Source organism: Clytia hemisphaerica, unplaced genomic scaffold (genome assembly GCF_902728285.1).
Source record: "Clytia hemisphaerica strain Z4C2 unplaced genomic scaffold, Clytia hemisphaerica genome assembly, whole genome shotgun sequence".
Taxonomy (NCBI): domain Eukaryota; kingdom Metazoa; phylum Cnidaria; class Hydrozoa; order Leptothecata; family Clytiidae; genus Clytia; species Clytia hemisphaerica.
This window is the reverse complement of record NW_027104274.1, coordinates 520,175-545,893: the sequence shown is the minus strand read 5'-3', so window position 1 is coordinate 545,893 and position 25,719 is coordinate 520,175. Positions and strand designations below refer to the sequence as shown.

At 34.9% G+C, this 25,719-nt stretch overlaps 2 protein-coding genes and 1 long non-coding RNA gene across 3 annotated transcripts; 2 read left to right on the top strand and 1 right to left on the bottom strand.

The window, feature by feature from the left end:
• The first annotated feature begins 2,338 nt into the window (after positions 1-2,338).
• Positions 2,339-3,402, top strand: LOC136816748 (uncharacterized). Its single transcript, XR_010847979.1, has 4 exons — positions 2,339-2,435; positions 2,611-2,686; positions 2,916-2,993; positions 3,333-3,402. It is a non-coding gene; the product is annotated as an uncharacterized lncRNA (long non-coding RNA).
• Positions 3,033-7,575, bottom strand: LOC136816747 (uncharacterized). Its single transcript, XM_067073065.1, has 8 exons — positions 7,505-7,575; positions 6,496-7,114; positions 6,240-6,403; positions 5,672-5,855; positions 5,065-5,437; positions 4,699-4,941; positions 3,979-4,143; positions 3,033-3,793 (listed from the first exon to the last, which is right to left on the bottom strand). The coding sequence occupies exons 2-8, from the start codon at positions 6,522-6,524 to the stop codon at positions 3,356-3,358; spliced, it is 1,596 nt and encodes a 531-aa protein (XP_066929166.1). The 5' UTR covers positions 6,525-7,114; positions 7,505-7,575; the 3' UTR covers positions 3,033-3,355.
• A 2,559-nt stretch (positions 7,576-10,134) lies between these two features.
• LOC136816746 (ADP-dependent glucokinase-like) lies at positions 10,135-25,576 on the top strand. Its single transcript, XM_067073064.1, has 6 exons — positions 10,135-10,370; positions 21,413-21,641; positions 22,087-22,152; positions 22,372-22,591; positions 24,142-24,453; positions 25,005-25,576. The coding sequence occupies exons 1-6, from the start codon at positions 10,195-10,197 to the stop codon at positions 25,448-25,450; spliced, it is 1,449 nt and encodes a 482-aa protein (XP_066929165.1). The 5' UTR covers positions 10,135-10,194; the 3' UTR covers positions 25,451-25,576.
• Positions 25,577-25,719: the final 143 nt, after the last annotated feature.

The following is a 25,719-nucleotide window of genomic DNA, read 5'->3' as shown; positions in this document are numbered from 1 at the left end:
CAACGGTGGAGAGCATCAAAAATGCGCGCGCATTAGTTTTAGGAATTTACGGGAAATGTGTATTGAATATGGATAAATAATTTGAAATCCCTCACTGTACAATTAAAATTTTTTGAACTTGGAGATTTTTCTTCCCCGGGCATTTAAAACGTGGAAAACTTTAGTTTTAATTTAGAAATCTTTTGCAACTTGTGTTAAACGTGGAAACTTTGTCGTGAATTGGGATTTTTTTACCGTCACTGCTCTATTGGGACTATCTGACAAACATGGGACAACATTGGCACCATTTCACCGAACTCCAAAGTCATTTGATTGAGTTAATGAACGCCGTATTAAAAAAATGCGAAACGATGAAGCATTTGACGTCACTCATGCGCAGTTACACACCGTTATTTGTTAACCCATCGGGCGATAGGCGGTTAGGCGCGGGGCTTCTTAATTCTCCATCTTCGCTATCAGTGAAAGTTATCGTGACATGTTATGAAGGAGTATGATTGATAAACTTTGTGGAGTTATCAAACAAATTTGTTGTCAAGAGATTTAACAGTTAGTAAAATACAGACCAGATATCAAACAGTCCCATGTTTCGACCAATCGTCCCAATTTAAAGCGTTGACTGTCGACATTTAAAACGTGGAACTTTGTCGTGAACTTGACATTTTTTCCACTGCATTTAAAAAATGAAGAAACTCAAGTGATTTCTTGCATGACAATTTATTTTATTTCTGACATTTTTTGGAAGTTTTATTGTTTCCAGTATGTGACATTTTTTGCTCTTGCGCATGCTTTTGGAAATCATAAAATGGCTTCTGTGTTAGGGGAATTTTTCCTATCGACATTCTTTCAGATTATGAATGTTTCCCTGTACTGTATATAAAAATGAGATTATTCTGTCGGATAATATGAAATTTTTTCCCTGTTTGAAAGATTTTTACTTTTAGCACATACTCATTTCACAAAAACTCCAAAAGTTACTTAATTTTTACATTTTTTACAATATTNACCACCAAAAAAATTAATCACACTAAACAAAACAACCAAGGAGAATGTTATTCACGTAACCACAGCAATGTAAAAACTTGTTTACTTCAACACAACAATATAATATCGAACTATTTGCCTCATTACTTATTCGCACTGATGAAAATTTAGAGAATAATTTATTCCTTAACCATATCTTTATTACCAAAATAATTTTCTATATAATAGCTAAGGACACCATGTAATGACCTGATTTACTTTGAAAGCCTGCTCAAATAGTATTCTTTTCTAATTCAACATTATGTTTTCACCAAATTTATCCAACAATCAAGCAAAAATTATTAGGAAAAATCTATGCCCAGCGTAGGAAGAAACTTAAAAATATCAAAACCAAACAACTGGTAAGTCAAATCATTTTCGACATTTTTAAAAAGTTGGGAAAATGGTAATCGTCAATGCTTCATCAGTGTTTATTATTTCGCAGTATAACATTAACAAAGAAATGAAAAATTATGCGATGCTTTGCTTACCTTGAGTTTTATTCACTTAAATTTAACTAACTATAGCTACTTAGTGTGTCCTTTTAATCAAAAGCAACCATTCGATAGTCAACATTCAACCAATTGATAGTCAATAATCAATCAATGATTTGTCGAAAATCAAGTACTTCTTTTCTTTAATGACCACAAAATACATACAAATCAGAAAGTTTATACATCATATTTAATTAAGTCATATTAATTTTGTTTTCAATCTTTTAAAATCGTACCGTGATGGCACATTCTGACATAATCATAATAATTAGATATTCTTGCTGATTAATCTTCTTAACCTTCTAAAAGGAGTCAGTCATAAGGTATTTGGTTATATTTTGTAACATTGATCGGTTTCATTTCTCTTTTCTTGTTAAAGGAAACATACATAAAGGTTAAATATTAGGAATTGATATATCATGTCAACCAAACGTAGAGGAAGCAATGGCTTGATTGGATAAAATGTAATCATAAGTGATATTGAAATTTTTTAACTAAATTATTTTTGTTTCATCAGAAATTTCAGGCTGATTTTGGATTCTTACAAGATTGTTAGAGTATTTTTTATGGTTCTATTACTGTTTTCCTATTTCACTGCCTTGAATTGCAGTGTTGTGTTTTAAATAATTTAAAATAGAATCTCAGCAAATATATTTCATGCCAATTAACGAATTTGGATTGTATTTACTGGACAGCGGCCGATTTTTTAGGGACGCTGAAAGACAAGGGGCACCAAAAGGCGTCTGTGATTTCTAATTTTGGCGCCCCTTATCTTGGTTTTCAGCCAAAAAGAAGGAAAATATCCAAAAATTGTAGTGATCCGTAAATTGGCCATTTTATTCTTTTCAGGTAAAATTGATTGAATCCAAAAAGGATCGTAATCGCAGAAACCGAGATTACATAGAACAAGTAAAAACGAAGGTAAAAATGACGACAGCTTCAGTGACTAACTACTCAGAAGTTTTTTAGAAGGCATAGTTTCATTTATTTGTGTTACTTACCGAATTTTCTTACTCAGAAAAAAAGTACTCGTGTGGTTGTGGAGAAATTTTCCTAACCTTCTTTGATTTAAATTTATGTTAACTATTTTCGTCAGGCTCATGAATGGAATGTTTATTGCAAAACTACAGTTGGATTTGTTGCAATTTATGAGGAAAAAATACATTATAGTGGTAGGATTCAAACTCTTAACTTTTTACCGACTTGCTTAAATAGTTTATGGACCGTGTCGTAAAATATTGCCTTTGTCAATCATCCGGCGTTTCATAAAAGACTTAAAGTTAAAACCTGACGGCAGATTGGGGGGGGGGGCAGACGTCACCTCCTCTCGTTACATTAGCATTATCAAAATATAATTATAATTGTTTTATTTGAGCCAAGAATCCATTTTTCATTTCAAAGGTAATAATCAGTCAATGGTAAATTTTCTAAATGACGAACGAGTGCTGACGATTCTAAAGGAATATTGTACATTCACAGGTATTGTATTTGATCACTCTTGGTTATTTTTCTTTCCATTGAGTTCTGGTGCTATTTTACCTTTTCTATATTTAGAAGTAGAGTTATGAAAATGGCTTATGAGGATTGCTATGCATGGTAGCATTCTGACCGCTTTTGAAAATATTGGCTGGAAAAGGATTCTGACCGCTTTATTTGAAAAAAACTCTGCATATGTAAAATTCTTTATTGCCATTTTATATTTTCTCTAAAGTTTTGGCAAAATAAAAAGTTTTTTCATAGCAAAATAGTAATCATCAAATTTAGGATAGGAGAAAAGAAACGACTCCCTTGTAATATTACAATATTTCTACTAAACAGATAAGTTGGAAGTGAAGAAAGTTTCAAGAAAAACAAATATCCATGGCGGTACCATCATCCGGAATATTCTGCCAGCGCAAGATTCGCAGAAGACGATGCTTTTTCCAGTTACAATCCAGGTATGATTTGAAAACAGTTAAGTGCGCACATAAAGCGACTTCATCCATCGTGCAGAAATTGACCAGTTTTCGATATCGCTTAGAGCATATTCCAGATTGACAAGCCACAAATACTCGATCATCTTGATTTGATTTGAAAACGTGAACGAAATGATGACCGATTGAGGAACGAACTGAAAATTTCTCCACATTTACACTGTCCAGAACCATGACATCTTCACTATATGCTTGCAATCCTTTTTCTATACGTTTGGCCAAAGCATTTTCACTTGCAACGGAGGCTGGTGGAATTGAATAGCTATGAGTAGCAAATGCTTCATGAGGCTTCACAGAAATTTTGAACTACGAAGAAAAAGAAATATTGATGATTTTAAGATGGAAAAACTATTTGACGAAAAGCAAAATCAACTAAATATGGATCAAATAATAACTGACTGATCAAAATCAAGAGCTTTTTCCGTGAGTTTAATTACTGAGAAGATTGTTAGGTGCCTGGTGATTTGGCTAAGCATGGTATCAATCCCTACCTCGCTATAAATGTCTTTGATAGCTTGGATATGACAGCATTTGACACCATCCCAATCAGATGATTTAACAACTGAAGAAAGTGTTCGGAAGGTGTCACAAGTGCATACGAGATGGATCATCGAGTTTCGACGAATTGTGCGGGTTATCATAGCAAAGTCATTAAACTGAAAGAACATTTTAAAAGATGTTAGCCTAAAATGCCTCGAAATTTACATCAGTAAAGTCACATTATAATAAGTCATTATAGATTTGGGTCTCTATGTACTAGAATTGCAAATATTAGATTTTGAATCGCTTGCGGTACTTTTATATGGGCTAGTATATAGATGTTGGGGTTGTTGTTTATTAGGAACAGTCTATACATCAATATGTACAAGCAAATTTTGACTTGAGGCAAATCTGCAATCTCTACCTCATAAGGATATTCACTAATCTTAATTTTTTCATCCATAATTAGAAAATTAGCACCTTGATAGTTTTTCATTTTCTCATTCTATTTGAAGCATAAAAAGGTATTTACGAGAAATCTTTCTACTACTCGATGTACCCCCATCGTTGATGAAAACAAATTCAGATTCCCCTTAAAGATAGAATTAGAGAGCATGAACTATACCATCTTTATCATTCTAAGGGCTTTTGATGCGCAAGCTAAACCGGCTTTTGCGACGACGGGAACCGCCTAGTATTCACTAATGTAATTTTGTAAAATATAATCTTACCTTAAATATACCAGTAAGGGAGTCGTAATCATTCATTACAACCACTTGTCTATTGATTGTATTCTCTCTCCAAAGGATAGTACCATCATTGAAAAGACTGTGTTTGAAATCTAAATATGGAGAAGGTTTCATCATCGTTGGAGCATCAAAGGTATCCTCTGGAAGGTCTAATTCATCCAATAGTTGGGCTTGAGTGAGAGTCTTTCTTGGCTTTTTAGTTAATGACAATCTTTTTGGTTTTGGCTGGAAAATAAGAAAGAACATTGTAAAAAGAAAAGCTAAATTTGATAGAAATACAATAATAGAATTCACGAATAAAAATATATACATTCAACAGGGAAAGAAGACTGTATTCTGTTTACTTACTTTCTTCTGAAGATTTGGTTTCTTCTTGAGATGATAGGCACCATCTAACACATAACAAAGTATTTTTATGATAAAATTATTATGAATGTCTTTATCCATTACGTCTAAAATCATATTACGAGGTGATCGACCAGTAGGGATAAAGCAATGCTCTTTTTTAACTCCGCTGTTGGAATCATTGGTCCAAGAGTGTATGTTTGGTAACGCAGATATTAAATCACACTGTATTTCTAAGGAAAGACTTTCCTTGTCTTTGAAGAAATCGTGAATAGAATTAGGTTCTAGACAAGTTCTTTCTGGTCTGTTGATCGCAAAATCTTTAATGAAAGAATACCAATGATCTTTGTCCCCAATACCATCCAATCTGTAATAGCTGAAAAATAAATAAAAAAACACTCAGTAAAAGCTGGTAATTAATTCTAGTTTTAGATTGACATGGTTTTTGGTTTGTTTTTCTACCCTTATCGCCATATCTCCCACGATATGTTTCTTTTGAGTACTTCAGTTGTAATTAGATTGTAGGATATAGACTCAACTGCTAATTTTTGTGATCAAAAATAAAATATTAATTTTAAAGAAACTACTTTATATAAAAATAATGACTTACTACTTATCAGATTGTCCATTTGCATAGCGAGCATTTCTATTACAATAAATGACAAAACCAGGCGCAAATTCGTTGTAATATTTCTGGAAAACTTTCAGTGCGGTAGGAAACGTTTTGTTCAGACAGCCACCTTTTTTGACTGTATTCTTTGAGAATACTTGCGAGTTGTTTTCTTCACTGTGTCCTTGAATGAGAAAAATACATTGAAAAAAGGAAATGTTCTGATATAAAGGTAATTAATAGAATTTGCCTAAAAATTGTGATCGTGAGAAATGATAAATCGAATTCTGAATGAATTTTATTATGATTTCCATAAAACCGGAGTGATTCTTTGATCCTAGAAAATTATCACAGTAGAACAGTATTCAAATAGTTTTATTCAGTATTACAGCAAAATATATTGAACAAGTTCCTTGAAAAAAAGATGTTATTGTCTTTCTCTAATTTTTAGACTCGAATAAGAAAAAATCTTATTCATCTTTTGACTGAAAAAACAGTTTTGAAAACTAATACTATTTTGTTTACTATGGGACACACTTAAGGTAATTTTTAGACAGTTATAATTTACCTTTCTTTGATTCAGATCTTTGAAATATTTTTGCATTGATGTCCCAATCATTAAAAATTCGAACAGGAAAAACCTTGGTAATATTATTCTCCTTAATAAAATCACCCATCAATGCGTGAAGATTTTGTTTGAAAAATCCTCTGTAGATCCCAGTTTCGCAGTACCTAAGGAATTAAAAACATTACAAGTTTTTAAGATATATACTACAGTTTATTGATAAGATACTTTCATCTCTTTTTTGTATCAAAACAATTACCTGAGGTACAAGAATTTTTCACCATTCATTTCCAAAACCAAAGGCAAGCCATAAAGAATGCCATCTGTACATTTGGGGTATGATGCCAACAAAAGAAGAGTTTTCTCGCCAGTCAAAAGTGAGCTAGGGCCTTTCAGTTCAATGCATTGTTTAATTTGCGTTTGAAAGCCTATTTCGAGTGCTGCTGCCTCCTGACAAAGGGTCAATAGTCCAGCAATATTCTCAGCATTTTCAACAAGGGCAATATCTTCAGGTTCATCATTATCTAGTGTAGAGAAAAGATGTTGAAGTGGTGACGAAAAGAATAAATGTTATGTCAAATAAAGTAACAATTTTACACTCAGTTTTTTATAAAGATTTTCCTCAAATAAAATGGTTGTGATACTCCTCAAATGTGCAGGATTATTTGCCTTAAAACGTTCGAGGATCTTACAAATTATCAAAGCAAATCCAAACATGTCTATCTAAATTTAGTAAGAAAATTGAAACTAAACAATTCCCTGATTTATGATGCCACTTCTTTGGTTATTGTTACTGTTATTGTCGTTGTAAAGTCTGTCTGTCATTGTTTTGTCACAGTTATGAGTCAAACAAATGTCCAGTCAATTGAAAACAAATCCTAAAATCAAAATTACTTAGTAACTCATTTTCATGTTTCTTATTTTCATTGAATAAACTTTCACATGTTTAATTTGATTGATTCTGTTCTTAAAATTATTCATATTGTTACTTTTCAGTGGAAATTTATGCATATAAATGATTAGAAATATAAATTAAATGGATAGTGGGAAAAAATAAGAAAAATATTTATGAACTAAAGGCCATACCATAATACAAAAACTTACAAATTCACAGGTAGTTCCATTTAATCATGAACATCTATCAAAAAAATCAGTCGAACAAAAAGAGCCAAGAGCATGTCAAAGAAAAAATGAAACAAAATAAAAAAACAAAATTGCCCCTCCTACAATTTAACCCTTTATAAGGTACTCTAGGAAATTTAACTTACCCATTATATACTATCAATCTGAAATTAGAGTAAGTTGTTGAGACATTCAGCATTCCTTTCTGTTTTTCACTAAAAGAGAAGATGATGATAGGACTTCAGAACTTCAGAATAAATGTTTGGAAAGAGGTTCATATTCCATGGAGATGATAAAAAATTCAAACTTCAAATTCAAAACTTCAGTATATAATTAATAAAAAAATTGATAAAGTTTACAAAAATTCACGGATATAAATGTATTCGAGTATGTTTTTAAACATTCCACTGCATGTTGAGATTAAAATAGGAAAAAATCCTTGATTACAAGAATAATTTACGATTGTAAAACATTTTAATTTTGAAAATTTTGTATGAAAAAGTCAAACATGGAAAATTATCAAAATGGATTATTTGAAAAATTTTCTATGTTTGGTTTTTTGCACAAACCCCTGCAACTATGGTCAATCACCCTGTTGCTAAGATGTTGGCTTGAAATCGAAAATAAAACCACTAAAAACGAAATTGGCCTGCACTCTAAATCTCATAATCTTGATATATATAGGAAATTTAGTCTAAACTGTCTCCAAAGATGAGTGATGGAGAATTAAAAAGAGGATGTTGAAATTAATATAGACCAACTCACGGTACTTTAAAATGGGATTAAATATTCAGGAATTAAATTTTGTGAATTTCGCAAACGTGGGTGTCATTTGCGAAATTAGTCCCAATCTGCCAATGAACATGACATGAAATGAAGCTGATAACACACTTCCACATGTCATTGTTTGTACTGTTACAATGTCTGATTTTGTGGTCATAGCAGCCTTCTATTATAATTAATTTTTGATAGCTTTCTCTATTATAGTTTCACGAACTGTAGACAGGGGTCACTATACCCTAAACTTTTGCTTGGCGAACGAAACTGTTTGATAAAAAGTTTTTTCAGATTTGAAAAGAAAAAACATTTGTCTTTTATTCTAATCAACGTTTGTTTAAAAATATTGAAGATTTTAAGGGAAAAGTTGCATTTTAAGTACATATTTTAACTTCCTGAAAAAAAGTAGCTTGCTCTAATTAACGAACGTGGTACATTTTGGTAGCTCAACTATATCACGGGGGATGATGCAAAAAAATTAAGGCCAATAGCTGTCTCCGATGGCTAGCGCTTTGGATTTTAGTACCCCCAGTGAAAAAAATTGCCGTGCTGTGAACAAGAACTTTGAAAAAATGCACTCCTGAATATATACTCATTTTCAAATTTTGAAGGAACGAGATAACGTATCTTCATAATTTTTTTTGGAGAAGAAAGCTGAAAAAATTCTCTTTACTCTGGAAAAAACCTTTATGCTGAAAAAGGTTTTCTTCTAGGAGATATAAGTTTAAAGATTTTATTTCAAAAATCATGTTTTGTTTTTAATACTGCCGCACGCGCAAGAGAAGGAGAAGAAGGTTTTATCTATCTGTCTATTTATATCAGTCACAGAAATCCTTACATTTGCATGGGGTGTGCATTTGCAACGGTTTCAACAATTTTTTCAGACACTGTGCAAATGAGCTAGAACTGGCATCAAATAGAACAAAATCTCAACTTTAAAATGAAAATGGCATAAAACAAAGACAAATGGCATTTTCATTTTCTCTTTAGAAGATTCTTTAGCCTTTTTAGAAAATTTTTGTCTACGCCTACGGGTTAAAATTTTGATCTGTGCATTTTTTTATAATCAAGTGTAACATTTTTCCACTCTGTGTAAATGCAACGGGTCGCAGTGATCGAATGTATTTGAACGGGGTTTTTTCGTCACTTTCGTTTTCGACCCGTTGCATTTGCATTTGCCGCATGTCGAACCCTGTGAAAATGCAAGGATTTCCGTGACTACTTGACTATAATATGTAAAAAAACAAGACTACTTCACAGACTAGAAAGCTGCTAATGAGTATGACACAAATTTAACATTGATTGTGGTGGTGGCACGCATTACACAAAGTTACGGTATGAATGACGTTGACGACATACATTGATGATATGTTGTGTATTATGTAGCTGTAGGTAGGTATAAAAATACCCATAGCCATAGGTGTGCTTTTTGCATAGCTAGATGGTACTGATTTGGCTTGCTAGTCTCCAGACGCAGTGTGCCTGAGTGAGGCTATGACTGAGCCGGACCTGCCAGCCGCAGGTGCCGGGAGGGGGTGCAGTACTAACGTACGATGATCATCCGGATGATATAAAGCCTGCCTCTCTTGTGTCTTCTGCGTCTCTCTCGCTGGTTTTTGTGTTCAATAATGTCAATGAGAGGTGATGATTTCTAAATAATAAAAGCTACTAACTCAGTCTATCAAACAATGAGTACAGCTAGTTTTAAAGTTTTAGAGTTAATAAAAAAAAGATTCCAGGTCGGTGCTGCTATTCACTGCTTGATCTACCATCTTTAGATACTTCGGACTGTTACGGAACCACCAACACGACAAACCAATAAGATCGCGTTATTTCCAAGTGCGGAATAGATTATTCCTCGCCCTCCTTTAGAGCTTTAGCGTGGGCGGCCGCCAATCCGCCATCGGAATATCAGATAAATGGTCGGGCGGCAGTTCGCTCGCGTTAAGATCCATAAATTCCCGCTATGCGTTCACCAATATTTTCAATAAAGCCTTGCAATATGCCCGCGAAGTCTTCACTAAAGAAGATGAATAAATGTTAGGAAAGGTAAACAAAGATGGCGGCTGTTGAGCGTGGAATAATTTCATTTTTAGTTGCAGTTTTAGCATATTTTGCTTATATTGAAAATGAAAGGTTGTTAGTTCTCGTCATTTCAAGAGAATACAAAGCCTTGAATCGATTAGAAGAGGTCATTGGAGATTCAAAATCTAAATATACGCGAGTTGCAGTTGGGTAAGTTTTTTCTTTTCATCTCTGCTCTTTTTTTCCAGACCAAGAGTAATCTAAAATATATTATCCAGAACCACAGTTGACTGGTGAAATAAGCCTATATATATATATATATACAAATTTACAGGATAAAAATTTTCAAATCAAATGTACAGTTAAAAATAAAAGAAAATATGTGAATATAAGAACTCCTGTGTTCCTAATATCTGAAAGTAAAAAAACTGAAGATAAAACACAAAAGTTGAATCTGATAAAAATATATATGTTTTTCTTTTTTCAAATGTTAATGTTGGTCGTTAAGAGGCTTGTTGTAATATCCTCATTAATGTTCAAAACTTTTTTACTGAAGACTGATCATCTGCTCCCGCATAGGCAGATACCTACCGTGAGAAAGGGTAACTTGCATCAGTGGAGGCTAACATGCATAGCCCTCAAATTAATGACCTGTCTGGTCATTAAAATACAACTATGCAGCTCCGCTAAGCTCTACTCTACCTTTTTTGTTTTGATTTAACTTTGTATTTTAATGACCAGACAAGTCTTTCATTTGAGTGCTATGCATGTTAGCCTCCAATGATGCAAGTTACCCTTTCTCACGGTACAGCTTTACATAGTCCTATGGATATCTTTTGCCTCATCCACGTAATCATTTCACTGTACGGTTTATCTTGTTTACTCGCCATCATTTCGGCCAATCGTGAAACAAATTTTGTACATTCACGTCCCATGCCGCCGGTTGCGGAGAAGACCAGAGGTGTGAACGAGCCATGTTCGATCACCAAAACACGTTGATTGTATGCTCGTTTCTTTTCCCGTTCATTGGATTCAAAGCACTTTTTGAGGTCCTGTGAGACATGTCGTTTTGCAAGTGGGTTAAAAACCCTAATGTCAAAGAATGCAGATTGACCTGTCTGTCAGAAACCTCTGGCGTGAATGTCCAAGCGCGCCTCATCTCCAGTGATGGCACTGACTTTGTGGACTTTAAGCTGTACTTGACCTTTTTCACCTCACCTTCATCATCCAAAGGGATTTGCTGTTTGATGATGTTATTAGCTAGTTGGTTAGTGAGCTTTTGGGAATTTTCATATTCCCCTGCTGCCATTTCAGCAAAGATTGGGATGCCCAGGCCACCAAGCTTTGGTGGCAGGGCCATCAGTTTTCTCAAGTTGATAGAGAAGATGATCCCATTTGTAATAGCAGGGATGAATTCAGTGGTTATGATGTGGTCAAGCTGTTGTAGCTGTTCATGGATATCTGGGATGGTGCGCATGGCATAACAGATTTTATGCTTGTAGCCCGCTATTCTATTCTATTCTATTCTATTATGGTTGAGTTACAGGAGCCTCTGGGAGCCCATTCTCGCAACTATAGATGCTTTGAGTAAGCATCCCGTCAGCACCTTGAACTGACTACCCAGTTCCCCTCACATGGCATGGGTTGACCCGGGCGAAGGTTTGTTCACTTGCCAAGTGAACCGTTGTGAGTGGGAATCGAACCTTGGTCGCCTGTACAGGAATCAAGGTTGATGTCCGCTATACCACAACGCCTACAAAAGCAGCATATGCTGCTTGAGGCTCAGTTTTGCCTATTGCACTTAGCACCCTGATTTCCTTAACCCACTCATCAACTTTTTCTTGCATGAAGGTTCTTCTAAAAGAATAATGTCCTAATGCTGCCCCTAGGTGTCTTTTACCTTTAGATGAAATATTAACACCTGTTCCCTCGAAGATCTCTTTTGCTTGTGGGGGAAAGGCTTCCTTGACAACAATCCATGTTTTGCCAGCGTTAGGGAAATAACCGTAACTTGGTCCTAACTGGCATAGTTTGTCCCACCAGCGCCGGAGACTTCTGAGCGTGCCTGCTGCAGTTATGTCGTCAGCATAAGCAGCACTCTTAGTTGTAAGATTTTCCTGTTGAGAGAACTGGAGGAGTCTTAGAATAGAAGTAGTGGTATAGTTGCTATCGCATAAGTTGCCATGGCTACTGGGTCACCTTGGGTGGTACCTTCTCTGGACTTTAACTCCCCTCCACCAGCAATAAACAGACGAGAATCAGATGAGTAGCAGTTGTTCACAAACGTTGCTATCACAGGACATATTATGTTTATGTTGTGGAGAAAGAGTTTCCGGTTAACTGAGTTGAAGGCATTAGTAGCATCTACAAGCAGAACTGCTTCTGTAGATTCTTCATTTTCGAAGATCTGTTTCATGGCATGGACTAGTGCTTCACAACCTGCCTCGTGACCCGCACAGACTTGGAGAGATCCTACTGAGGACATGATGTCATCTTTAGTTTGAGCTGTGATTGTTTTACCAATGATTCGGCAAAGTACCTCTCCTATCCCAATGGGACGCAGTCCTGGATTTTTGTCGAGAGGAATCAATTGACATGCTAAAAAGGCTTCCAAGCTGTTTGGGTCGTGATCAGTGATGCATAGTTTTTTACACATGTCAGCGAGTGCTGTACAGAGGCCATCACTACTTCTATCAAAACTTTTTGAGGTGAGTATCCTCTTCCACCCAAAAGCATCTAGACCAGATGGTCCTGACCCTCCTTTTGTCTTGGCTGCAGCTGTTTTTATCGAGGCAGCATTTATGGACTCAAACCTTACATGATGTATTTTAGTAGGTTGGTCAATAAAAAATAAGGAGGGATCAGGGTCTTCGGGTGGAGGATGTTTTTCTCTCAAAAGGTTCAAGGTTTTTAAGTCAAGTGGAAGTATTCCATTTTGCATGTTGTCAGACAACAGTTTCAGAGCTGAGTTGATCTCACCTTTTCTGATCAGACTACGAAAGGATTTGGATAGCTCTGCAATGGTCCTTTTGCCACCAAGAAATTTGAGTTGACTTTGAATGGTGTCAGCTTCATGTACAAGTTCTTCGATATTTCCATTTTTCCATAGGGCTAAGCGCCGCTCCAAGGCTAGGAGGTGGTCTTTAGCCTTAGAGGTTTTAGATGGTTTTTGAAGCAGCAAGCATGGCATGACCATAAGAGCTTTGAGTGAGATCAACTTTAGAGGTGAATCGTTATTCCATTCACCTATTAGCCTTGTCATTTCATCTATGAATTCTTTCCCTGCCTTTCCCGAGGGAAGGAGAAAGACGTTCTTTTTATAATGCACAATTTTTTCATATGCATTGTTTAGATTTTGCTCAAATATATCAGATTCATAGTTTCCCCACATGTACGTATATGAGGTGATGCCATTTGAAGAATTGACTGTTTGTGGTGGGACAATTTCTTCAGTTGGAAGGCTTGTGGGAGTTGACTCTGATGCTGTTGACAACATGTTGACTTGACTATGATCACTACAAGAAGAAACCTCATTTTGTGGAGTTCTTTTTTTTGCATTTAGGAAGGTGTTCTAAATAGTACCTTTCGATCTTGTATTTTTTATTGCAGTTCTTACAAGAAAATTTTTATCCACTTACATTTTGGCTCATGGTTTCTCGACTCTTGTGGTGTATTGATTGTAAACAAAAAGCTCTGTGTTTTTTGGATTTGGTCAAGGCCCAATTTCTCCTACCTCTCCTTTTGCCAAAAAGAGCTAATTGTAAACAGATACCTCTCTTGTGTCTAGAAGTTCAAAATCTTTGGTTGAATTCACTCTCCTGGTGATGATCCATTAATTTTTTCCAAACCAAGAAAAATAAACATAAAAATTTCACTAAGGGATCTTCTCAAAAATATAATCGATTTTCGATTATTAAGTTCGATTATTGATTCGACTATTTAATCGAATAGCTGCCGTCGTTTAGTCGAATAGCTTCGACTATTTAATCTCCTATATTAGATTATTTAATCTCCTTTATTCGATTATTTAATCCTTGTATTCGATTAATTAATCGACTTTTTCGCTTATATCTTAGGTATCCTCTCAAAAATACCGAATTTCGGTAAAATGGTTTTTGGTTAAATTCGGCTGTTTGTTTTGGACAATTTTCCCACCCATAGCAAGTGAAAGAGGATAAAAAATGCTAAAAAATGATATATAAAAAAGTACAGGTTGTAATCCAATTTTCATTGATTTTTCATTGCCTTGAAGTTATATCTTTTTTCAAATGCTGTAACATCAATTTTAACTTCACGTTTCAATGGAAGCGCAATTTCGAAAAAGAAATCCCTTTATTTTACAAATCACCGACACATATCTACTCATTCTCTTTAGCATTTTTTACCTCCAAAATAAATAAAACTTACTGGTTATCCTTGGGAGTTTTTTATATCCAAAAATGAATCACCATTAATAAAAACAAAGTTTAGATAAAGAAAGGCTCCCATCGAAAACTGAATTTCGAGGGGAGGAAAGTCTGTAGTGAAAACTGAAGCAAACAAAGCATTCCGTTTCCATACATACATACCTCTTACAACCATATCTCAATGTAATAAATTTTATAATTTTCTGTTTTCAAAGTCTTTTCAAAATATGAATAAGATCACAATATTTTAGGTTTAATTTTCAGAAAATGTTTTCTTCTCAAAACCAGACTCACAAATGACTGAATGAATTCAATGTTTTGATTGCAACATTTTCGAATCTTTCGAATGCGTGACGCAATTTGATTTGCAGAAAATAGAACTCGCGCGAAAAACAATGCAACGACTTCATTTTTGAGATGACAAAAAAAAAGTGCAGCATCAATTATGTGCGATGATTCGATCTCTTATCTAGCCATTAAAAAAAACCTGGATGTAAAATTCGAATCCATTTTTGCAAACAGAATAATAGAACATGACGTAACTTGTAAGAAAAAAATGTTGCATTGACCAATCAAAACGCCATGATTGACGTTTGCGAACAGAACAATAGAGCAAAAGAATGTTTTTTTCCTGCTTTTATATGACGTAATGACGTATTCTTGATCTTGTGAGCGCTCTCCCTTTTATCCTTTTATCTTTTTTTTTGTTTTGCCTTCTTGATTTGAAAATGAACACAACGATGGAGTCATATTCTCGAATTGAAAAACAATAACAAAGACATAAGAAGCAACTGTGTTGAGAGGTTGATAACAGAGGAAAGTTTTTGGAAATTAAAAAGATAGAAAAAGATAGAAGTACTTTATCGTGGAGAGATCGTGGAATTGTTATCCAAACATTAAGAAACTTAAAGATGATGCGATAATGTGATTCACAAAAGGATTATTATTCTATCATTTCATAATTTATGATGCCCCTTGGTAGATCAAAAATCCTTAAAGGTAAGAAGAATTATGCAGTCATTGGTTGATTTGACTAGGGCTTTTTGAAAATATTTTTTCTTGTCTTTAGAATCCACAGTAGACAAAGGCTTGTTTGCGCTGTTTTCGATCTACATAAGAAAAAATAACCGATATTCGACTATGTTTTGGAAAAAATTCGATTATATTTTGGAATCAAAAGGATTAATTAATTGAATAATAAGATTAAATAGTTGAACCGAGGGGACTAAATAATCGAACTGAGGGGACTAAATAATCGAACTGAGGTGACTTAATAATCGAATTTCAATTGTTAAATAATCGAAGTACTTCGATTATTTAAGCAAATTCTTCGCTTAAATTCGATTATTTAAGCGAATTTATTTTTGAGAAGATCCCTAAGTTAAGATAAAAGCGGCAATTATTTCTCTTTTCGGCAATTATTGCCAAAAACGGCAATGACATGCCGAATCAGCAGAAAAATAAAAAAAGTTGATAAATGAAAATTGCCGTTTTTGGCAATTAATGCTGTTTTTGGAAAGAAAAGTTGATTTCATTATTGAACACACATGGCTGGTATTTGACACCCTCGTGATAAGTAGGCCCACTCTGCCTCGTTTAGTTTTGTTTTCAACTGGTTTTTGTTGGAGATCCAGTTAGCAAAATTGAGTCACATGTAAACAAACTTATACAACAGGGGTTTTGTTATCTCTTTCTGGCTCACTGCTGTTCCCCTCAGGCAAAATTGTTGATTCTGTAGAGGTCACGAAATTGCCGAGTACAGACGTCGAAAAAAAAATTCAAAATGGCTGCCGAGCAAGCACTGACAAAAAAAAATCAGGAGTTTTCAATTGCCTACTACAGCAGAATAAGACAGAGAAATGCAGTAAAATAAACCTTGAACCTTTTGTTTGTCAAAATAAAGAAAATATTATAGCTGCAGTAATGTTTATATTCAGAAATAAATCCATTTTCCACCAGACCTACAACAACCACCAGCAAGGTTTCAAACCACGCTGCGGCATTACTGGCAATGAATTCTGACTTAAAAAATGTTGGTCCAGTTCCCTGGAAAGGGTATTATTACACTTCCAAATGACTTTTCTTTACATTAACATTTGTCTTCTCACAAATCCAAAAAGATAGGCTATAAAACCAACACGGGGGTCAATTTTTTTTACAACAAACCGTCAGATCAAACTTTATAAAGATCAACCATGTAAATGTCACTTGTTTTTGTGATATTTGTATACTATTAAAACCTTTTTGCCTATACTTGGTTCTTCAAAACCATTTCCCTTTCCCGCAGCAGGCTTTAAAGTTCATGTTGACCCCCGTTTTTTTGCGCGGTAATCTAGAAAGGCCTTTAGTGCGGTATAAACAAATGATTTCATTGGTTTAAAAAAGTCAAAACATCAAGCTATATCACATGATCAGAATCATGATTGGAGTGAACGGAAGCCGTGGTTATACGTCATATGATATTATCGCACGTTTTAATTCGGCAAAGTTTAGTAAACTCGACCACGTATCAATATTTTGATTTTTCAAGCGGGGATTTCTGTAGAATGATAAAATATGGCTTGGCTGGAATGGACACCATAACAGCAGTGGGCTGTGTTTCGGCATCGATGCAGGATCTTTTTACATATTATTTTAGAAATTTTCGTGTTATTGAGCAACGAAAAATTGAAAAAATCACTTTTAAAAATCCAAAAAACCATTTTCTCGATGCACTTTAACAATTTTCAAACACCTCTGACATCTTTGCTAGCAACTCCAGAAGATTTTTCAAATTTTAATTTTTTTTTCAAAACCTTTCCTTTCTTGTAGAGCTTTGAAAAAGAAAGAAAATGAGGGGTCATAGGCCTCCAGAGGATAAGTGGTTGTAAAGATATTCAATTTTAGTGTCAAAAATTTGACTGAAAATGTCAAAAAAAAGGTTAGGAAAATAGCTTGGAAAAACTCAAAAAATGTGTCAAAAAAGAAAAAAAAGAAATTTTCCAGTCATGCTTCTTCAATTTTGCATATCTCTTTTTCTAGTGTAGCTAGAGACCTGAAATTTGGAGGGAGAATTCTTTAATGGTGTTTTGTAAAATATTTGGTATATTTTTATCAAAATAATGAAAGATATATATTTTTTTGAAAAAGAAGACATTGCATTGTTTTATTTTTGTTTTTGAAGAAAAGTAGCTTGGAAAAGGTTGAAATGAGTCAAAAAAGGTGGTAGGACCCATTTTCAAGGGGCCTCTGGAAATGGAGGAACAAAAACTTATGAGTAAAGAATAAGTTTTTCTGAAAGGAGAAACCCCAAATGAAAAGAAAATCCATTTTGGCAGAAATAAAAACTTTTTTTGGGACATTCCCATGCAAAAGAATCAAAAAAGTGAAAAAAACTACATGAAAATGTAAGAACTGAAATTAGCGAATGTGATTTTTGAATTCCTCACCCTTTTTCTGATAAACATACAAAGTTTCAGCCTTTAAATACATTTTCCTCCATTTCCAGACACATTTGTTCATCGATAGTTGCAATTTTTTATCTCCCGTCGGCAAACAATTTTCCAATATATACCGCTGGAAAGCTAAGATCACGGGCTTTCATAAGTAAAAACTGGAACGCTTTAGCATACATAGAAAAAATGTTCAAAGGGTTCAAAGTTCACGTAAAAATGAAACATTTGGTTTGACGTCAACGAAAGTTGCATGACTTCTGGAGTCGCTATTTTTTCCCTTAGGCGTCAATCACATATAAGTTGTGTTCGCGTCATTTCCAGCCCCAAAAAGTGAGTCGGTCTGTCGGTCGTCACTAAAATCATCGGAAAAGTGCGCTCTGAATCTAGGCAGTCGGTCAGCACTAGAATCATCAGAAAAATGCGCCCTGGATATGGGTTTGTTCGCGCGGCAAGAATAATCAAGCGCACTAGCTGCATTATGATCTTTGTTAGATATTACGGTTGCAAAAAACAGTCGCATAGCGCTTTTTAACGCGAACAATCTTTGAAAAATTACGGACGAAAAGCTTCTTTGAACTAACACTAATCGGCGACTAACGATGAAGGTACAAAATGCTTTGAAAAATATTTGTAAAAAATCCGATAGATTTCCGACTTTCCGACTGAAAAGTGTCAGATTTTTAAGATAAAAAGTGAGTCGGTTGGACGACGCGAACACAACTTATTTGGGATCTACGCCTTATAAGTACAACATATTGTGCTGATTCAGTATTTCATCGTTGAAAAAATTGCCCTTTTTGGAAATAATTGCCGAAAAGAGCAATAATTGCTGTTTTTATCTTAAACACCCAACACATAGAGTCCCCTGCCCAGTTGGCAACCGGTCTAGTTGGCGACCAGTCTAGTTGCCGACCGAATGTCTTTGAACCCAGAAAAGTCATATACAAAAACAAACTCTGGAGAATTTCTTTTGGTAGTTATCTGCCTTGACCTATTTCCCGTACTGTGTAAAAACAATTCTAGAAAAGAACGAGTAGAATCCGAAAGATCCAACTTTGCACGGAAGCACACAAAAATACCGGATTTTTCGAAAAAAATAAAAAATGGCTGTACCTGTGGACAAAATAGCTTCGTAAAAAAAAACGCTTCAACTGCCACTCCAAAAATACTTTTCCAAAACGATGAGTATGTTAGAAAGCATTTCTATAAATTAGCTCAATAGTTTTTAGTAATAATTTGGAGATTTGATATTTCACAGAAAAGTGCTACCAAGGAGTATTTCGGGTCCCATATCTTCTGAAGGACTTTTCTGTTTGTCTTGAAATTTAAGAAACTTCTTAACCTAAGGTTGAACTACCACTGGTGTAAAGATAAACGTTATAGCATAAGTAGAAGAAAAGCTTAGTTTTTACAATCGCAAATTTAACCGCTAAAAATAGCGAATTTTTCAACCAAAAATACATTCAAATATAGCGCTTTTGATTCTCTGAAACAAGCAAAAAAAAGTTACAGGCATTCTTGTTTCCACTGTCAATTATATCTGGACAGACTTTAGGCTAGTCTTACCTCTTTTATCTTTTCCTTTACAACAATACAATGCTGACAAGTTGACACAACACATGTGTACATGTACATTGACAAGTAATCCCTTAGAGAAGTTTTTATAGAAATCTGCAACAAAAACGAAAGTGGTCTCTTCTACTGATTGCTTCCAGTGCTCCTTCGCAGCTGTTTATCAAATTTTCACCAATGAGGTTGCCGCATTTCTAACGGCCTTTTTTTTGGCACCTGTGGCCTTTCAGTGCCTTGCACGACGGGCGGCTGTAAAATCCCACCCTTCATATATTTGTTTCAATCCGTGATCCGTGGCTTAAGTTTTTTCTCATCTTCAATTTTATGAAGAAAGCGGGAATTTGATGCAAGATTTAGATTGTGAACAAAGTGCCGTAAAAAATCATTGAATAAAAGAAGAACTTAAAATCTGAAATATTTTCATTTTAAAGAATAGGTGCAAAAAAGTGAATCATAGAAAAGTTTCATTTTTCATTGCATTAATCGAAATGGGGAATTTGGAAAATTTTCTATGGTATGCTTAGTTTTTTTCACAAACCCCTGTAACTATGGGCAAACACCCTGTTGCTAAGATGTTGGCTTGAAATTGAAAATAAAACCACTCAAAACAAAAGTAAAATCGTTTCGTATTCGAAATCCTTGTGGGTGTCTTCTCTCCTCCGCCCTCATAGATCATTTTCTTGCAGTTCGGCACTCAGTCCTGTTTTTGGGTCCATAAACTCAGCATTTAACAACACAAATTTAGCCAACATTTCTGCAACCGTGGCTATGACAAATGACTTTTCACTGTTAGCACGCCCTTTATTATTATTTTAGTTTTCTTTCAAAATGGCTGACGATGATCGGAGAATTAGAGAGCACCCCAAAAAAGAACAAATTATGCTAGCGTGTAATTTGCGGTGTGTGACGTCATGTGCTCCATCGTCATGTCGCCAATTTTTTTTTCTTCATTTTCGAGGAAAGCAAGTTGGGGCAGAGATTTAGCTCATGAAAGCTGTCATTCATATTTACAAACTTTAAAAGCCCCAAAACTTGCTATCAATAGTTGCTTGGGAGAACGCAACGGCCTATTGACACAGTTCCACATGTTAAATCACTCCACCCATTTGGTTCAGAAATTATCTGCTCCCATAGTGTCCTCCCCCCCTGGATTCAGGGGGGATGGGTTTTGAGTTCAAAAGGACGTATAGGGGAGAAAGAATATTTTTGAAGCCAGGGTGGGGGAAAACGAGGGGGGGGAATGGAAAATTTTCATTCTAGGCATGGGGGGGGGAACTCACCAAAATCAATTTAAAATTGAAAAACATCTAGTTTTATGAGATGATATAGCATAATGCTTAGTTTTATTAATATTATGGTTTAAAAACAACCATCCTTTCCATTTATTCTTGAATTAGAACTACCTTAGGGAAAACAATAAGCGTTAAGTTCATCAAATTACAGCTTTTTAATTTTATGCTTAAGGGGGGGAGGCAGAAAAATTTTTGGAGGCAGGAAATGGAGAAAAATGAGGGGGGGGAATGGAAAATTTTCATTCTAGGCATGGGGGGGAAGAGACCCTGAAGGACACTATGGCTCTGTATCACAGAAATGATATACCCTAGTACTCTATACCCTAATACTTTATATAGGATGTCGCCCGGGTAGATTGGCAACGCTATTGCGTCGTTAATCTGAGAGAATGTTAGCATGCCAATTTGAACAAAACTTATTTATAGGTAATATCTAATTTCCCATTGTTACTAAAAAGGGTAACAGGGGGTAACACAGGACAACACAGGGTAACATAGGGTAACAAGGAGTAGCAGTAATTAAAAATGAATTATCATATTCTTTTTAGAGTCAATGCTAACGTGGATGTCATTGTGTCAGCCACAAAAACCTTTTCAAAGTTGGGTCTGCAACCTTCCAATAAACCGCAAGACCATAGTGAAATCACTTCCCTACAAGAGCTTGAACAATGTTTTGCGTACTATTTTGAAAGATGTGCAGCAGCAGAAAGATTTGTTTCTTCTAAAGAAGTGTTTGAACAAATTGTGCAGGCTGCCACAAATGTGGATGGTTCACAGGTGATTAAAGACTCTCTGTTTTTCTTTCAGAATCGTTTGAAATTCTTAACTAAAACCTAACACATTATCTAACTCGCATACTTTATGCTTTTTTCCACTTTGATTTTTTAGCTGTAATGGTGGAGAAGGGTTATTTATACCACATGCAGCATAAATTGAAAGTGTAGCTTATTATTTCAAAGACAAACACCTTTGACTAACGTAAGGTGCTGGCTGCATCATTGAGGCGCGCGATAGCACGCGCACATCTCCACACACACCTAAAATATCTGGAGTACCATCAATCACACCCCATAGAGTAATTTTCACAATTTAAAGTTGTGCATAGCACTCCCTATCACACGTCTTATTTACTAACATTAAGGTTTTAGGAGTGTGATTGGCCACACGCCTGGAATTTCCTAATGATGCAGCCTGAGTGTGTATGGTTTTCTTATTTTTCTAGTTCGATGTTGGAGGAAATGCAGCATTGATGGGGTTGAAAATGCTTTACTCGAATCCTAACAGTACTGTAAGTTTGGATTGTATCTATGAGAAATGTCAGTACAAGTACAAGCGTCTCTCAATGTTTATATTCCTTTATTTTTACCATGCTACAGTATTATAAGGTTTAACTGATTGGCTTCATAATTTTTCTGGTATGGATGCGCTGCTCTAAGTTATCGATGAACCAAATAAAAGCACCACTTCTAAAACATGCGCCATACCAATAGGACTGATGTTTTCATAGGTGCTACTAGGAGGACCAGTAGGAAAAAGATTGAAATCCATGCTTGATGGTCGGATCGTGATTCCTAAGCAACTTCTACAAGAAGAAGACGAATACCATCTTATACTGGAATATCCGAGAGGTGAAAGCTGGGGTGAAAAGAAATCCAATTGTGCGAACCGTTTCATCATATCACATGATAAGGCTAATGGTCAGATGGCTGCATTGGATAATTTCTTTAGTGAGTGCCTTTTTTCTCAGAATTTCTTTGGCACAGTTAGATCACATTGTCACTACCGCTAATTTCATTGTCGATGGTGCTGTTTGGTTAGATTACCACTAGCCTAGGTACAAAATCGGTTTTTCACTTCCTTGAGCTTCTTTTTAGTGCTAAGAAGAGTGTTGATATTGTTAGTCTACTTTTTCTCTAACGTATACATGTTTTATTAATTTTTGACTTCATATTATGGCGCGCCAAAGCGGAAATAAATACTATCTTTTTAAAACAATACTATCTTCGTTTAGAACATACTATCTTTGTTATAAACATACTATCTTCGTTTAAAACATACTATCTTTTTTAAAACATACTATTTTTTGCTTAAAAAATACTATTTTCGTTTAAAACATAGTATCTTTAAAAAATAATACTATTTTTAATATCTTTCATACTATCTTTTTAAAACAATACTATATTTGTTGTAAACATACTATCTTCGTTTAAAAAATACTATCTTTTTAAAAAATACTATCTTTTTTCGAATTAAGGTTGCCTCGATTATTCAAATTTGTGTAATTTTCATTTTGAGGGGCGTGTAATGGGCGTTGGTTTTTCGTGTTTATTTTATATGGCCTCATCCACTTTCATCAAACATCAAAACAAAGTGGAGCCGCGGCGGCCTCTGATGTTTCTTAGACAGAATAAAAAGATGAGTCTGGAAGCTCTGTAAAATGGTTTCTTTTATGACATCCCATGTAGTCCCAAGCTAGAGCAGTTGACAGTAGCATTAGCCCCCCCCCCGCTTGCTTGCCTTGGAAATTACACTTGGTGTAGCTAAAATCTCATCGCTGTCTGAGGGCTGAATACTTCCTGTTCAACTAACTACTCCATTTAAAGCAGCTTTCAGGCATTTACACCATAATCAATAGAAGAAAAAAAGGACATGACCACATAACATTGAGATCAAAACCAAAACAGTGGTGTTCTCAGTTTGGACTTTCTGTTCTGCCATTTCCATATAAAGCATGTTGTTCTTTCCATCCAGCAAGCATGTTCCCGCCGTCCCACCATGCGCGGGTCATGCATGCAAACTTTAAAATGAGCAAGGCAAGACGTGCCAACCTCGTTTCCAGACTGTTTTCGAAAAGATAGTATGTTTTAAAAAAGATAGTATCGTTTTAAAATAGATAGTATTGTTTAAAAAAGATAGTATCATTACAAAAGATAGTATGTTTTTAAACGAAGATAGTATGTTTTTAAACGAAGATAGTATGTTTTAAACGAGAATAGTATTTTTTCAAACGGAAATAGTATTTTTTCAACGAAAATAGTATTTTTTGAACGAAAATAGTATGTTTTAATCGAAAATAGTATTTTTTAAAAAAGATAGTATGTTTTAAAGAGATAGTATTTATTTCCGCTTTGGCGCGCCATATCATATTACCTTCATTAGTTTAGTTTTGCCCACTTTTTATTAGGCTTATTCGGATATTTCGCATGTTTAGATTGGATTGTATGCCCAGTAGTGAGATCTCGCCTAATTATTGAAAAATGTTTTCTCCCCATTTTAGACTCGTTGGAAAGTTTTCAACCTGAGCTTGTGGTCATTTCTGGACTTCATTTACTGGAAGGGCAAACCGAAGAAATTCGTAAAACAAAACTGGAAGATCTACGTCATCATTTACGTGCTATTGAAGAAGACACTCCCATACATTTAGAGTTGGCTAGTATGACTTCACCAAAGCTTATGGAAGATATTGCCTACATGATTTTTCCGATGGTCGACTCTGTTGGATTAAATGAACAAGAACTGGCTTTCTTGTCTTCATCTTTGAATGGACCAGGAGGAAAAGAAGAACTCACTCAAAGCCCACCAGAAATCGGTAAACAGCTTTATCGGGTCCATTTGAAGTTTTATTCCAAATATTTAAATTAGTTGTAATTCTTTTCTTTCCTCTAGCTTATGTTGATTTTGTTTTTTTTAACCTATTTTATCATAGATAGGTGATGGTCCAGGTAGAACATGCGCGAATGTGGCAAGTCTGATTTTAATGGATGAGTTCTCTTTGAATAGATTATTCAATTTTCATCCATATAAACTATTACATAGATCAATGTTCTTAGCTAATTACTTTCTTACCAATGATGTATGTTAAGAATATGTTTGAGAATAACTCTCAAAACAATTAATACAAATGATTATCAAGCTTTCTTGAATAAGGTTTTAGAGTTTTCAATTTTATTGTCCTCAATGTTTCATGTTCTGTAGATTGATCTGGTAGGTCCATAAAAGCATCACTTGTTAGTGTCAACCTTGATAGCCCTTTCCGTTCTTTTTCACCGCGAGTATGAAAGGGCAGTCAATTAAAATTTAATCATCACAGCAAATTTTTCGCTCACTGATTCTTTTAAAGCTAACTTTAAATTCTTTCAGGGTTGATGGCTGACATATTAGATTGGGCTTTGAATACTTTTGGTCGAAACACGCGATACGGTGGTGCTAGTTCACGCTTAACACGAATCCATTTTCACTGCTTAATCTACCATGTTATTTGTGTACATGAAGGTTACTGGGGTAACGCTTTAGCCGCGACGGCTGCTGGATCGCGAGCAGCGTCAAGACAGGCTTGTGATAAGGAAGATGTTTCGACTTCAGAACTGGAGTTACGTACACCGGAATACTTTGCACGTTCTGTACAGAATTGGCAACTACGCCGGAATTTAGTAAAACATGACGATGCGAATCCTGTCACTCAATGGACGAATAATCATCTTAATTTTTATTTTAGTGCAGTTTTGGTTTGTAAGAAACCGAAGCGAACTGTTGGTCTGGGTGATTGTATTTCTGCCACAGGCTTACAGCAATCTAAATTTCTATGAATTTTTATCATTATTTTTTTAATGAATATGCACAGATTTTTTTTTATTATTTCACATTGAATTGAAATGTATTTTTTAAGACATTCATAGTTTTGTAGTGCATACAGAAAAAAATTATAAAATCCATTTTTACTGCCAACCGAAAAGGTTGACTTTCGTCATATGTACTTTATTAATTAATCTTTTGAAATGTTTTAACGTTATTTTAACGTCAGAAACTTTCGCGGACAGAAATTTTCACGAATAAATGACGGCGAAAAAAATCAATC

Excerpts from the sequence above, each read along its gene's own strand:
- LOC136816747 (XM_067073065.1), bottom strand. The coding sequence starts at position 6,524 with ATGAATGGTGAAAAATTCTTGTACCTCAG. Across the intron at positions 5,856-6,239 it reads AAGATCTGAATCAAAGAAAG|GACACAGTGAAGAAAACAAC; the intron begins GTAAATTATAAC and ends TTCTCATTCAAG. Across the intron at positions 5,438-5,671 it reads AATGGACAATCTGATAAGTA|CTATTACAGATTGGATGGTA; the intron begins GTAAGTCATTAT and ends TTTATTTTTCAG.
- LOC136816746 (XM_067073064.1), top strand. The coding sequence starts at position 10,195 with ATGGCGGCTGTTGAGCGTGGAATAATTTCATTTTTAGTTGCAGTTTTA. Across the intron at positions 22,592-24,141 it reads TGCATTGGATAATTTCTTTA|ACTCGTTGGAAAGTTTTCAA; the intron begins GTGAGTGCCTTT and ends TCCCCATTTTAG. Across the intron at positions 24,454-25,004 it reads TCAAAGCCCACCAGAAATCG|GGTTGATGGCTGACATATTA; the intron begins GTAAACAGCTTT and ends AAATTCTTTCAG.